The sequence below is a fragment of the Entelurus aequoreus genome, linkage group LG02, assembly GCF_033978785.1.
Source record: "Entelurus aequoreus isolate RoL-2023_Sb linkage group LG02, RoL_Eaeq_v1.1, whole genome shotgun sequence".
Classification (NCBI taxonomy): Eukaryota; Metazoa; Chordata; class Actinopteri; order Syngnathiformes; family Syngnathidae; genus Entelurus; species Entelurus aequoreus.
Window position 1 is genome coordinate 12,872,146 of NC_084732.1, and position 15,476 is coordinate 12,887,621.

General features: G+C 34.5%; 1 protein-coding gene and 1 long non-coding RNA gene across 3 annotated transcripts; one reads left to right on the plus strand and one right to left on the minus strand.

The window, feature by feature from the left end:
• Positions 1–580: 580 nt before the first annotated feature.
• Positions 581–15,470, minus strand: si:ch211-260e23.9 (uncharacterized protein LOC555795 homolog). 2 transcript variants are annotated; one of them, XM_062022069.1, is made up of 4 exons: positions 15,387–15,470; positions 11,876–12,011; positions 1,170–1,323; positions 581–1,027 (listed from the first exon to the last, which is right to left on the minus strand). In XM_062022069.1, the coding sequence occupies exons 2-4, from the start codon at positions 11,997–11,999 to the stop codon at positions 820–822; spliced, it is 486 nt and encodes a 161-aa protein (XP_061878053.1). In that variant the 5' UTR covers positions 12,000–12,011; positions 15,387–15,470; the 3' UTR covers positions 581–819. The 2 variants fall into 2 exon arrangements, with proteins under 2 accessions (XP_061878053.1, XP_061878044.1); XM_062022060.1 differs by lacking the exon at positions 15,387–15,470 and adding an exon at positions 14,693–14,849 and having other exon boundaries at positions 585–1,027.
• LOC133630480 (uncharacterized) lies at positions 750–12,093 on the plus strand. The gene is made up of 4 exons (XR_009821260.1): positions 750–1,035; positions 1,105–1,343; positions 11,789–11,846; positions 11,912–12,093. It is a non-coding gene; the product is annotated as an uncharacterized LOC133630480 (long non-coding RNA).
• Positions 15,471–15,476: the final 6 nt, after the last annotated feature.

The window sequence follows — 15,476 nt, forward strand, 5'->3', positions numbered from 1 at the left end:
TTATGATAGTACTTGTGTGTACTTTATGACAGTATTTGTGTGTACTTTATGGTAGTACTTGTGCGTACTTTATGGTAGCACTTGTGTGTACTTGATGGTAGTACTAATGTGTACTTGATGGTAGTAATTGAGTGTAATTTATGATAGTATTTGTGTGTAATTCATGGTAGTACTTAGGTGTACTTAATGGTATTGTGTGTACTTGATGGTAGTACTTGTGTGTACTTGATAGTACTTGTGTGTACTTCATGGTAGTACTAATGTCTACTTAGTAGTAGTAATTGTATTTTATGGTACTTGATGGTAGCACTTGTGTGTACTTTTTGGTAGTACTTAGGTGTACTTAATGGCAGTATTTGTGTGTACTTTATGATAGTATTTGTGAGTACTTTATCATATTTGTGTGTACTTTATGATAGTACTTGTGTGTACTTTATCATGATATTTGTGTGTATTTTATTATGATAGTACTTTTGTGTACTTTATCATGATATTTGTGTGTACTTTATGATAGTATTTGTGTGTACTTTATTATGATAGTACTTGTGTGTACTTTATCATAGTACTTGTGTGTACTTTATCATAGTACTTGTGTGTACTTGATGGTAGGGAGCCGACAAAGACGCTTCTCCGTGAGCAAAAGTGTATTGTAGATTTGATAAATAATTGTAGATTAGATAAATAGACACAAATAGAAAACATTATTTACACCAGCAAACAGGAAGTCAGTCAAATGTGGAACTTATTTTGAAGGCACATCCACGTCACTTCCTGTCTAAGTTCCACTCCGGACGGCTGGATGGGGTCCAAGATGGCGTCTCAGTAGTTGTAGAGGCGCTGGCTGGGCTGCTTGTAGCGTCTCTCCGACGGCGAGCAGCGCGTCTTGAGCAGGTTCTGCCTGGCGAGGACGCCGCGGCTCAGCTTCTTGCGCTCGGCCCGCTGGAGGCGGAGCAATTGCAGGTTGGCGGGCAGCGGGACGCCCCACGCCGCCAGGCGCCAGGAGATGTGCCTCCTCACTTCCACGGGCCTGCGGGGGTAAAAACAGCATGGGTCACATGACACGCCCCCTGGTGGTCATTGAACGCAACATCTGCTTATGTAAAGGTTTGTTATGGCCGCGTGTCGACACTGGAACAGACCACTTCCTGTGGGAAAGAGCGTGACGTCACCTCGGAGAGTTCTCCTCATCTTCGTCCGAGCCGTCCTCCTCTTCCTCGGCGCCACTCATCCTGCGTCTCATCTGGTAGACGGACATGCTGGGGTGCTCGATCAGCAGGTCCTCCAGGGGGTCCGCGGCAGGCGCCGACGTCAGGGGCCCGTTATCTGTCACAGGAACATCTTGAGTACGGAATAATGTTCTTTTTAATATTATTATTACTTACAGCATGCTAGCGTTAGCATGCTAGCATTTTAAACACGTTTTTTTAAAGGTACACTGTGATGTATTTTGGTACTTGACGCATGTTAGTTAGCATTTTAGAATGCTAAGATTAGCATTTTCTAGGTAGTTTACCAGGTATACACCTCAGCGTCATATTTCGGTGTTTCTCTAATGCTAACTAAGTATGCTAACATTCGCAATCTAGCTTTTTTAGCAAGTATACACCTCGGTGTCATATTTTGATATTTAACTAATGCTAACTATAAGCATGCTAATGCTAGCATGCTAGGTTTTTTGCTTATTTTGCGGGTACACACCTCGGCGTCAAATATTGTGTTCTGGGACGAATTAGTATGCAAACGTTAGTATGCTAGCTTTTTAAACACTTTTTTAAAAAAGGTACACTGATATATTTTGGTGCTTGATGCATGTTAGTTAGCATTTTAGAATGCTAAGATTAGCATTTCTAGGTAATTTAGCAGGTATACACCTCAGCGTCATATTTCGGTGTTTCTCTAATGCTAACTAAGTATGCTAACATTCGCAATCTAGCTTTTTTAGCAGGTATACACCTCGGTGTCATATTTTGATATTTAACTAATGCTAACTATAAGCATGCTAATGCTAGCATGCTAGGTTTTTTGCTTATTTTACGGGTACACACCTCGGCGTCAAATATTGTGTTCTGTGACGAGTTAGCATGCTAACGTTAGTATGCTAGCATTTTAAACAAGTTTAAAAAAAAAGGTACACTGTGATATATTTTGGTACTTGACGCATGTTAGTTAGCATTTTAGAATGCTAAGATTAGCATTTTCTAGGTAATTTAGCAGGTATACACCTCAGCGTCATATTTCGGTGTTTCTCTAATGCTAACTAAGTATGCTAACATTCGCAATCTAGCTTTTTTTTAGCAGGTATACACCTCGGTGTCATATTTTGATATTTAACTATTGCTAACTATAAACATGCTAATACTAGCATGCTAGCTTTTTTTCTTATTTTGCAGGTACACACCTCGGCGTTAAATATTGTGTTCTGGGACGAATTAGTATGCAAACGTTAGTATGCTAGCTTTTTAAACACGTTTTTAAAAAAGGTACACTGATATATTTTGGTACTTGATGCATGTTAGTTAGCATTTTAGAATGCTAAGATTAGCATTTTCTAGGTAATTTAGCAGGTATACACCTCAGCGTCATATTTCGGTGTTTCTCTAATGCTAACTAAGTATGCTAACATTCGCAATCTAGCTTTTTTTTAGCAGGTATACACCTCGGTGTCATATTTTGATATTTAACTAATGCTAACTATAAACATGCTAATACTAGCATGCTAGCTTTTTTGCTTATTTTGAAGGTACACACCTCGGCGTCAAATATTGTGTTTTGTGACGAATTAGCATGCTAAAGTTAGCATGCTAGCTTTTTAAACACGTTTTTAAAAAAGGTACACTGATATATTTTGGTACTTGATGCATGTTAGTTAGCATTTTAGAATGCTAGGATTAGCATTTTCTAGCTAGTTTACCAGGTATACACCTCAGCGTCATATTTCGGTGTTTCTCTAATGCTAACTAAGTATGCTAACATTCGCAATCTAGCTTTTTTTTAGCAGGTATACACCTCTGTGTCATATTTTGATATTTAACTAATGCTAACTATAAACATGCTAATACTAGCATGCTAGCTTTTTTGTTTATTTTGAAGGTACACACCTTGGCGTCAAATATTGTGTTTTGTGACGAATTAGCATGCTAACGTTAGCATGCTAGCTTTTTAAACACGTTTTTAAAAAAGGTACACTGATATATTTTGGTACTTGATGCATGTTAGTTAGCATTTTAGAATGCTAAGATTAGCATTTTCTAGGTAATTTAGCAGGTATACACCTCAGCGTCATATTTCGGTGTTTCTCTAATGCTAACTAAGTATGCTAACATTCGCAATCTAGCTTTTTTTAGCAGGTATACACCTCGGTGTCATATTTTGATATTTAACTAATGCTAACTAGAAACATGCTAATACTAGCATGCTAGCTTTTTTGCTTATTTTTCGGGTACACACCTCGGCGTCAAATATTGTGTTATGTGACGAATTAGTATGGAAACGTTAGTATGCTAGCTTTTTAAACACGTTTTTAAAAAAAGGTACACTGATATATTTTGGTACTTGATGCATGTTAGTTAGCATTTTAGAATGCTAAGATTAGCATTTTCTAGGTAATTTAGCAGGTATACACCTCAGCATCATATTTCGGTGTTTCTCTAATGCTAACTAAGTATGCTAACATTCGCAATCTAGCTTTTTTTTAGCAGGTATACACCTCGGTGTCATATTTTGATATTTAACTATTGCTAACTATAAACATGCTAATACTAGCATGCTAGCTTTTTTGCTTATTTTGAAGGTACACACCTCGGCGTCAAATATTGTGTTCTGTGACGAATTAGCATGCTAACGTTAGTATGCTAGCATTTTAAACAAGTTTTAAAAAAAGGTACACTGATATATTTTGGTACTTGACGCATGTTAGTTAGCATTTTAGAATGCTAAGATTAGCATTTTCTAGGTAATTTAGCAGGTATACACCTCAGCGTCATATTTCGGTGTTTCTCTAATGCTAACTAAGTATGCTAACATTCGCAATCTAGCTTTTTTAGCAAGTATACACCTCGGTGTCATATTTTGATATTTAACTAATGCTAACTAGAAACATGCTAATGCTAGCATGCTAGGTTTTTTGCTTATTTTGAAGGTACACACCTCGGCGTCAAATATTGTGTTCTGTGACGAATTAGCATGCTAACGTTAGTATGCTAGCATTTTAAACACGTTTTTTTAAAGGTACACTGATATATTTTGGTACTTGACGCATGTTAGTTAGCATTTTATAATGCTAAGATTAGCATTTTCTAGCTAATTTAGCAGGTATACACCTCAGCGTCATATTTCGGTGTTTCTCTAATGCTAACTAAGTATGCTAACATTCGCAATCTAGCTTTTTTTTAGCAGGTATACACCTCGGTGTCATATTTTGATATTTAACTATTGCTAACTATAAACATGCTAATACTAGCATGCTAGCTTTTTTGCTTATTTTGAAGGTACACACCTCGGCGTCAAATATTGTGTTCTGTGACGAGTTAGCATGCTAACGTTAGCATGCTAGCATTTTAAACACGTTTTTTTAAAGCTACACTGTGATATATTTTGGTACTTGACACATGTTAGTTAGCATTTTAGAATGCTAAGATTAGCATTTTCTAGGTAATTTAGCAAGTATACACCTCAGCGTCATATTTCAGTGTTTCCCTAATGCTAACTAAGTATGCTAACATACGCAATCTAGCTTTTTTTTTAGCAGATATACACCTCTGTCATATTTTGATATTTAACTAATGCTAACTATAAGCATGCTAATGCTAGCATGCTAGGTATTTTGCGGGTACACACCTCGGCGTCAAATATTGTGTTCTGTGACGAATTAGTATGCAAACTTTAGTATGCTAGCATTTTAAACACGTTTTTTTAAAGATACACTGTGATATATTTTCGTACTTGACGCATGTTAGTTAGCATTTTAGAATGTTAAGATTAGCATTTTCTAGCTAATTTAGCAGGTATACACCTCAGCGTCATATTTCGGTGTTTCTCTAGTGCTAACTAAGTATGCTAACATTCGCAATCTAGCTTTTTTTAGCAGGTATACACCTCGGTGTCATATTTTGATATTTAACTAAAGCTAACTATAAACATGCTAATGCTAGCATGCTAGCTGTTTTGCTTATTTTGAAGGTACACACCTCGGCGTCAAATATTGTGTTCTGTGACGAATTAGTATGCTAACGTTAGTATGCTAGCATTTTAAACAAGTTTTTAAAAAAAGGTACACTGTGATATATTTTGGTACTTGACGCATGTTAGTTAGCATTTTAGAATGCTAAGATTAGCATTTTCTAGGTAGTTTACCAGGTATACACCTCAGCGTCATATTTCGGTGTTTCTCTAATGCTAACTAAGTATGCTAACATTCGCAATCTAGCTTTTTTTTTAGCAGGTATACACCTCGGTGTCATATTTTGATATTTAACTAATGCTAACTATAAGCATGCTAATGCTAGCATGCTAGGTTTTTTTTGCTTATTTTGCAGGTACACACCTCGGCGTCAAATATTGTGTTTTGTGACGAATTAGCATGCTAGCGTTAGCATGCTAGCTTTTTAAACACGTTTTTAAAAAAGGTACACTGAAATATTTTGGTACTTGATGCATGTTAGTTAGCATTTTAGAATGCTAAGATTAGCATTTTCTAGCTAGTTTACCAGGTATACACCTCAGCGTCATATTTCGGTGTTTCTCTAATGCTAACTAAGTATGCTAACATTCGCAATCTAGCTTTTTTTTAGCAGGTATACACCTCGGTGTCATATTTTGATATTTAACTAATGCTAACTATAAACATGCTAATACTAGCATGCTAGCTTTTTTGCTTATTTTGAAGGTACACAACTCGGCGTCAAATATTGTGTTTTGTGACGAATTAGCATGCTAACGTTAGCATGCTAGCATTTTAAACACGTTTTTTTAAAGGTACACTGTGATATATTTTGGTACTTGACACATGTTAGTTAGCATTTTAGAATACTAAGATTAGCATTTTCTAGCTAGTTTACCAGGTATACACCTCAGCGTCATATTTCGGTGTTTCTCTAATGCTAACTAAGTATGCTAACATTCGCAATCTAGCTTTTTTTTAGCAGGTATACACCTCGGTGTCATATTTTGATATTTATCTAATGCTAACTATAAACATGCTAATACTAGCATGCTAGCTTTTTTGCTTATTTTGCGGGTACACACCTCGGCGTCAAATATTGTGTTTTGTGACGAATTAGCATGCTAACGTTAGCATGCTAGCATTTTAAACACGTTTTTTTAAAGGTACACTGTGATATATTTTGGTACTTGACACATGTTAGTTAGCATTTTAGAATACTAAGATTAGCATTTTCTAGCTAATTTACCAGGTGTACACCTCAGCGTCATATTTCGGTGTTTCTCTAATGCTAACTAAGTATGCTAACATTCGCAATCTAGCTTTTTTAGCAGATCTACACCTCGGTGTCATATTTTGATATTTAACTAATGCTAAATATAAGCATGCTAATTCTTGCATGCTAGCTTTTTTTGCTTATTTTGCAGGTACACACCTCGGCGTCAAATATTGTGTTTTGTGACGAATCAGCATGCTAGCGTTAGCATGCTAGCTTTTTAAACACGTTTTTAAAAAAGGTACACTGATATATTTTGGTACTTGATGCATGTTAGTTAGCATTCTAGAATGCTAAGATTAGCATTTTCTAGCTAGTTTACCAGGTATACACCTCAGCGTCATATTTCGGTGTTTCTCTAATGCTAACTAAGTATGCTAACATTCGCAATCTAGCTTTTTTTTAGCAGGTATACACCTCGTGTCATATTTTGATATTTAACTAATGCTAACTAGAAACATGCTAATGCTAGCATGCTAGGTTTTTTGCTTATTTTGCGGGTACACACCTCGGCGTCAAATATTGTGTTCTGGGACGAATTAGTATGCAAACGTTAGTATGCTAGCTTTTTAAACACGTTTTTAAAAAAGGTACACTGATATATTTTGGTACTTGATGCATGTTAGTTAGCATTTTAGAATGCTAAGATTAGCATCACCTCAGCGTCATATTTCGGTGTTTCTCTAATGCTAACTAAGTATGCTAACATTCGCAATCTAGCTTTTTTTTAGCAGGTATACACCTCGGTGTCATATTTTGATATTTAACTAATGCTAACTATAAACATGCTAATACTAGCATGCTAGCTTTTTTCCTTATTTTGCAGGTACACACCTCGGCGTCAACTATTGTGTTTTGTGACGAATTAGCATGCTAACGTTAGTATGCTAGCATTTTAAACAAGTTTTAAAAAAAGGTACACTGTGATATATTTTGGTACTTGACACATGTTAGTTAGCATTTTAGAATGCTAAGATTAGCATTTTCTAGCTAATTTACCAGGTGTACACCTCAGCGTCATATTTCGGTGTTTCTCTAATGCTAACTAAGTATGCTAACATTCGCAATCTAGCTTTTTTAGCAGGTATACACCTCGGTGTCATATTTTGATATTTAACTAATGCTAACTAGAAACATGCTAATGCTAGCATGCTAGGTTTTTTGCTTATTTTGCGGGTACACACCTCGGCGTCAAATATTGTGTTCTGGGACGAATTAGTATGCAAACGTTAGTATGCTAGCTTTTTAAACACGTTTTTAAAAAAGGTACACTGATATATTTTGGTACTTGATGCATGTTAGTTAGCATTTTAGAATGCTAAGATTAGCATTTTCTAGGTAATTTAGCAGGTATACACCTCAGCGTCATATTTCGGTGTTTCTCTAATGCTAACTAAGTATGCTAACATTCGCAATCTAGCTTTTTTTTAGCAGGTATACACCTCTGTGTCATATTTTGATATTTAACTAATGCTAACTATAAACATGCTAATACTAGCATGCTAGCTTTTTTGCTTATTTTGCAGGTACACACCTCGGCGTCAAATATTGTGTTTTGTGACGAATTAGCATGCTAACGTTAGTATGCTAGCATTTTAAACAAGTTTTAAAAAAAGGTACACTGTGATATATTTTGGTACTTGACACATGTTAGTTAGCATTTTAGAATGCTAAGATTAGCATTTTCTAGCTAATTTACCAGGTGTACACCTCAGCGTCATATTTCGGTGTTTCTTTAATGCTAACTAAGTATGCTAACATTCGCAATCTAGCTTTTTTAGCAGATCTACACCTCGGTGTCATATTTTGATATTTAACTAATGCTAACTATAAGCATGCTAATTCTTGCATGCTAGCTTTTTTTGCTTATTTTGCAGGTACACACCTCGGCGTCAAATATTGTGTTTTGTGACGAATCAGCATGCTAGCGTTAGCATGCTAGCTTTTTAAACACGTTTTTAAAAAAGGTACACTGATATATTTTGGTACTTGATGCATGTTAGTTAGCATTCTAGAATGCTAAGATTAGCATTTTCTAGCTAGTTTACCAGGTATACACCTCAGCGTCATATTTCGGTGTTTCTCTAATGCTAACTAAGTATGCTAACATTCGCAATCTAGCTTTTTTAGCAAGTATACACCTCGGTGTCATATTTTGATATTTAACTAATGCTAACTAGAAACATGCTAATGCTAGCATGCTAGGTTTTTTGCTTATTTTGCGGGTACACACCTCGGCGTCAAATATTGTGTTCTGGGACGAATTAGTATGCAAACGTTAGTATGCTAGCTTTTTAAACACGTTTTTAAAAAAGGTACACTGATATATTTTGGTACTTGATGCATGTTAGTTAGCATTTTAGAGTGCTAAGATTAGCATTTTCTAGGTAATTTAGCAGGTATACACCTCAGCGTCATATTTCGGTGTTTCTCTAATGCTAACTAAGTATGCTAACATTCGCAATCTAGCTTTTTTTTAGCAGGTATACACCTCTGTGTCATATTTTGATATTTAACTAATGCTAACTATAAGCATGCTAATGCTAGCATGCTAGGTTTTTTGCTTATTTTGCGGGTACACACCTCGGCGTCAAATATTGTGTTTTGTGACGAACTAGCATGCTAACGTTAGTATGCTAGCATTTTAAACAAGTTTTTAAAAAAAAGGTACACTGTGATATATTTTGGTACTTGACGCATGTTAGTTAGCATTTTAGAATGCTAAGATTAGCATTTTATAGCTAGTTTACCAGGTATACACCTCAGTGTCATATTTCAGTGTTTCACTAATGCTAACTAAGTATGCTAACATTCGCAATCTAGCTTTTTTTTTAGCAGGTATACACCTCGGTGTCATATTTTGATATTTAACTAATGCTAACTATAAGCATGCTAATGCTAGCATGCTAGCTTTTTTTGCTTATTTTGCAGGTACACACCTCGGCGTCAAATATTGTGTTCTGTGACGAATTAGCATGCTAACGTTAGTATGCTAGCATTTTAAACAAGTTTTAAAAAAAGGTACACTGTGATATATTTTGGTACTTGACGCATGTTAGTTAGCATTTTAGAATGCTAAGATTAGCATTTTCTAGGTAATTTACCAGGTGTATACCTCAGCGTCATATTTCGGTGTTTCTCTAATGCTAACTAAGTATGCTAACATTCGCAATCTAGCTTTTTTAGCAGATCTACACCTCGGTGTCATATTTTGATATTTAACTAATGCTAACTATAAGCATGATAATGCTAGCATGCTAGGTTTTTTGCTTATTTTGCGGGTACACACCTCGGCGTCAAATATTGTGTTCTGGGACGAATTAGTATGCAAACGTTAGTATGCTAGCTTTTTAAACACGTTTTTAAAAAAGGTACACTGATATATTTTGGTACTTGATGCATGTTAGTTAGCATTTTAGAATGCTAAATTAGCATTTTCTAGGTAATTTAGCAGGTATACACCTCAGCGTCATATTTCGGTGTTTCTCTAATGCTAACTAAGTATGCTAACATTCGCAATCTAGCTTTTTTAGCAAGTATACACCTCGGTGTCATATTTTGATATTTAACTAATGCTAACTAGAAACATGCTACTACTAGCATGCTAGCTTTTTTGCTTATTTTCCAGGTACACACCTCGGTGTCAAATATTGTGTTTTGTGACGAATTAGCATGCTAACGTTAGTATGCTAGCATTTTAAACAAGTTTTAAAAAAAAAGGTACACTGTGATATATTTTGGTACTTGACGCATGTTAGTTAGCATTTTAGAATGCTAAGATTAGCATTTTCTAGGTAATTTACCAGGTGTACACCTCAGCGTCATATTTCGGTGTTTCTCTAATGCTAACTAAGTATGCTAACATTCGCAATCTAGCTTTTTTTTAGCAGGTATACACCTCGGTGTCATATTTTGATATTTAACTAATGCTAACTATAAACATGCTAATACTAGCATGCTAGCTTTTTTGCTTATTTTGAAGGTACACACCTCGGCGTCAAATATTGTGTTCTGTGACGAATTAGCATGCTAACGTTAGTATGCTAGCACTTTAAACAAGTTTTAAAAAAAGGTACACTGTGATATATTTTGGTACTTGACGCATGTTAGTTAGCATTTTAGAATGCTAAAATTAGCATTTTCTAGGTAATTTAGCAGGTATACACCTCAGCGTCATATTTCGGTGTTTCTCTAATGCTAACTAAGTATGCTAACATTCGCAATCTAGCTTTTTTAGCAGATCTACACCTCGGTGTCATATTTTGATATTTAACTAATGCTAACTATAAGCCTGCTAATGCTAGCATGCTAGGTTTTTTGCTTATTTTGCGGGTACACACCTCGGCGTCAAATATTGTGTTCTGTGACGAATTAGTATGCAAACGTTAGTATGGTAGCATTTTAAACACGTTTTTTTAAATGTACACTGTGATATATTTTGGTACTTGACACATGTTAGTTAGCATTTTAGAATACTAAGATTAGCATTTTCTAGCTAGTTTACCAGGTATACACCTCAGCGTCATATTTCGGTGTTTCTCTAATGCTAACTAAGTATGCTAACATTCGCAATCTAGCTTTTTTAGCAAGTATACACCTCGGTGTCATATTTTGATATTTAACTAATGCTAACTATAAACATGCTAATACTAGCATGCTAGCTTTTTTGCTTATTTTGAAGGAACACACCTCGGCGTCAAATATTGTGTTATGTGACGAATTAGCATGCTAACGTTAGTATGCTAGCATTTTTAAAGTAAAATTTGTTAGTATACAGTATGTACAGCATAGTTATATTTTGACACTTAAAGCATGCTAACAATAGCATGCTAGCATGTTAAACTATTTTTTTACATACACACCTCAGAGTGATATATTTTGGTACTTGACGCATGTTAATTAGCATGCTAGCTTTTTTTTTTTTTAGCTAATTTAAAATGGTATACACCCGTGTCATATTTTGGTATTTCACTAATGCTAACTGTGAGCATGCTAACATTAGCATACGTACTAGCTTTTTTGGGGGGCTAATTTAGCAGGTATACATCTCAGTGTCATATTTTGGTATTTCACAAATGCTAACTTTGCATGTTAGCTTTTTAGGTGGTATTTCACAGTTTATATTTTGATATTTCATTAATGTTAACTGTAAGCATGCTATTGTTAACATACTACTGTTAGCATGGTAGCTTTTTAAGCTCATATTTTTTGTTACTTTGTGCTATCTGGCCAGCGTGCTAACTGTTAGCATTTCATTTCGGCTTTGGCTCTTCAGCCTTCACACAAAATTTCAACCAAAAATGCATTTTCTAGTTCTTTAAAGAAAAAATCGATATATTGTACTGGTTTTGAAGGTGAAAACTACAAAAATGGTCGCCACATCCTTTGACCTGTCAGCCCGTGGCCCTCAGAGTGAGTGTCATGTTAAATTAAATGCTGACCTGGCAGATTAATCAGCACCCATCCGCCCTCCTCAGACTCCAGCAGATCCCCAAGAACGTCATCGCTCGCCTCGTAGTCGCCGCCGCCGCCGCCGAGCAGGTGGGAGAGGATCTTGCCAATCATCGTCACGGCAACCTATGAGACAGATGTGTTAAAATGTCTGTTTGTCGTGCTTTTACAATAAAATATATTCCAAGAATATGAAGCTTTATTTGTGTCTTCATTACGAGAAGAAACTGAATTTATGTAATTTAGGTTTTTAGTTAAAATGATGCTGACAGTTTCATTGAATAAAAAATTGTGAGCAAAATTTGTGTTTACAAATTTGTTAAAATACAGTGTTCTAAAATTAAGTGCTAAATAAATTCAGTCTAGAAAAAAATCAGTGTATACAAAAAAAATCTATGTAAAAGAACAACAATGTAGAAAAAAATTCAGTCTAAACAATTCAATTTGAAGCAACAATTTTTTTTTACACAGAATCTTTATACAATTATTTTTTTCTGCACTGGATTTTTTTTTTTACAATTATTTTTCCTGCACTGGATTTTTTTTACAATTAATTTTTATGCACTGCATTTTTTATTTTTTTACACTGAATTTTAATACAATTATTTTACCTGCACTGGATTCTTTTTTAAAATTAATTTTTCTGCACTGGATTTTGTATTTATTGGTTTTTTTTTACACTGAATTTGTATAGATTATTTTTTTCTGCACTGGATTTTTTCTGCACTGCATTTTTTCATTCCTTGTTTTTTTTTTACACTGAATTTGTAAACAATTATTTTTTTCTGCACTGGATTTTTTAAATGATTTTTTCTGCACTGCATTTTTTTATTTATTGTTTTTTTCTTTACACTGAATTTGTATACAATTATTTTTTCTGCACTGGATTTTATTTAAAATGAATTTTTCTGCACTGAAGTTTTGTATTTATTGTTGTTTTTTTTACATTGAATTTGTATACAATGTTGTTCTGCACTGGACTTTTTCACAATTAATGTTTCTGCACTGATTTTTATTTTTTTTTCTTCACTGAAATGTTATACAATTATTTTTTTCTGCACTGAATTATTTTATTTATTGTTTTTTTACACTGAATTTTTATACAATTATTTTTTCTGCACTGGACTTTTTTTTACAATTAATTGTTTTGCACTGCATTTTTTATTTATTGTCTTTTTTTTACACTAAAAGTTTATACAATTGTTTTTTCTGCGCAGGATTGTTTTTTAGAATTAATTTTTCTGCACTGAATTGTTTATAGTTATTTTTTTACACTGAAATTGTATAAAAAAAATTCTACACTGGATTTTTTTAACAATGAATTTTTCTGCACCTCATTTTTTATTTATAGTTTTTTTTTTTACACATAATTTTTATACATTTATTTTTTCTGCACTGGAATTTTTTAACAACAAATTTTTCTGCACTGAATTTTTGCATTCATTGTTTGTTTGTTTTTTACATTGAATTTGTATACAATGATTTTTTCTGCACTGGCTTTTTTCACAATTAATTTTTCTGCACTGAATTGTTTGTAATTATTTTTTTACACTGAAATTGTATACAATATTTTTTTTTGCACTGGATTTTTTTTTACAATGAATCTTTCTGCACTTAATTTTTTTATTTATTGTTGTTTTTTTACACTGAATTTGTATACGCTTATTTTTTACAACACATTTTTCTGCACTGAATTTTTGTATTTATTGGGTTGTTTTTTTTTACATTGAATTTGTATACAATGATTTTTTTTCTGCACTGGATTTTTTTCACAATGAATTTTTCTGCATTGATTTATTTGTATTTTATTTTTTTTATACTGAATTGTTATACAATATTTTTTTTCTGCAGAGTTTTTTTTACACTGAATGTTTTACATTTTTAAATTGAATTTTTCTGCACAGAATTTTTATACACTGATTTTTTTTCGATTGATTGTTTTTACACTGAATTTTAAAACACTGTTTTAAAACATTGACTTTTTAAACACACACGTTTTGCTAAAATTATTATATTAAAACATAATTGTCAGCATTACTTTACTTTACCATAAATTGATTTACGTGGACCCCGACTTAAACAAGTTGAAAAACGTATTCGGGTGTTACCATTTAGTGGTCAATTGTACGGAATATGTACTGTACTGTGCAATCTACTAATAAAAGTCTCAATCAATCAATCAAAACTTTAAAAATTCAGTTAAAAAAATTCCAACGCAAAAAATTCAGTAACATAAATTTAGTGTCTAAAAAAATAAAATTTGGTAATAAAGACACACAAGAAGCGATAAAGATGAATTGCAATTGCAGTTATTTTTTCCCCCGTTACAACTGTCGCCCACTTGTGGCCACGCGGGGTAAAGCTCGCCGGTTTGGACCTTCCAGCTGTCTCTCATATGACGTCACAGTGACGTAACTGAGTTTAAAAACAGAGCACGTATGGCTGATGATGCACAGATGTTATATAATGTGTAGATCTGACCCTGCGGCCCCCAATATTCTGCATGTTTACCACTCAAGCAAGTTCCTAAACATAATATTGTAAACATCGATGCATATTATTGGGATTTAATCGTCAATACGTCACATAGCTTAGTCTAGTTAAAAATATGTTCTGTCCAAAAAAAAAAACCGAATAAATAAATTGTTATTTGGTTATTTTAGGCCCTCTCGGGTGGACTTGTCCTTTGCAGCAGCAATATGACGTCACAGGACAAAAAGACAAAGATTCGCGGCTGATATGTATATATACATTAAACCAGATTACATGTTTCGTCACAGTGGGAAACGAGCGTGTTTTAAACTGACCTGATGAATCCAAATGGTTCTAGTCTTCTAGTCGGGGCGAGGTCGTCGAGCTGTTGATGCTGCGGATTTGTTTTGATGAGGAGCTTGTTTATCAGTCCTCCCTGCGTCCTACTAATACGTCACTAAGACGCGCCCACAAAGGCGGAGCCGGGAGTGCGCGTCACCCCGACGTCAGGCAACTACGATAAAGTTTCCGAAACACGTTCTTTAAAGTCTTTTACTTTGCTTGCGTGCGATTTGAAAACTTATATAATTATTTATTTTGTAATGTTTCAAAATAAGCCACGTTTTTTGTAGGTTAAATCGAGTGCATTTCATGGCGAGAGAACCATCTTGTCTCGACTGACGACTCTTTGGCTTTGGCTTGAGTTTCAACTCGGGCACTTGTTTTTCAATATATATGTTGAATATGTTCGCGAAGGAGCGAATAATGACAGTACTGCGGTTTCAAATATTATACTTTAAAAAAGCGCATCGTTTTCTCCTGTCGTCTCATTATTTTAATGCATTGCAACCACTCGTGTTAGTTCCTCCTCTTCCGTTAAATTGTCATGGTGAGAGAGTTGTCTTGTCTCGACTGACGACTCTTTGGCTTGAGTTTTAACTCGGGCACTTGTTTTTCAATATATATGCTTAATATGTTTGCGAAGGAGCGAATAATGACAGTACTACCGTCACAAATCTTATACTTAACAAAAAACGCATCGTTTCCCCCTGTCCTCTCATCATTTTTAATGAATTGCAACCACTCGGTGTTAGTTCCTCCTCTTCCGTTAAGTAGCCA

Coding starts and splice junctions, on each gene's coding strand:
- si:ch211-260e23.9 (XM_062022069.1), bottom strand. CDS start 11,999: ATGATTGGCAAGATCCTCTCCCACCTGCTCGGCGGCGGCGGCGGCGAC. Junction 1,324..11,875: donor GGTGCTGATTAATCTGCCAG/GTCAGCATTTAA, acceptor TTCCTGTGACAG/ATAACGGGCCCCTGACGTCG. Junction 1,028..1,169: donor GATGAGGAGAACTCTCCGAG/GTGACGTCACGC, acceptor TTACCCCCGCAG/GCCCGTGGAAGTGAGGAGGC.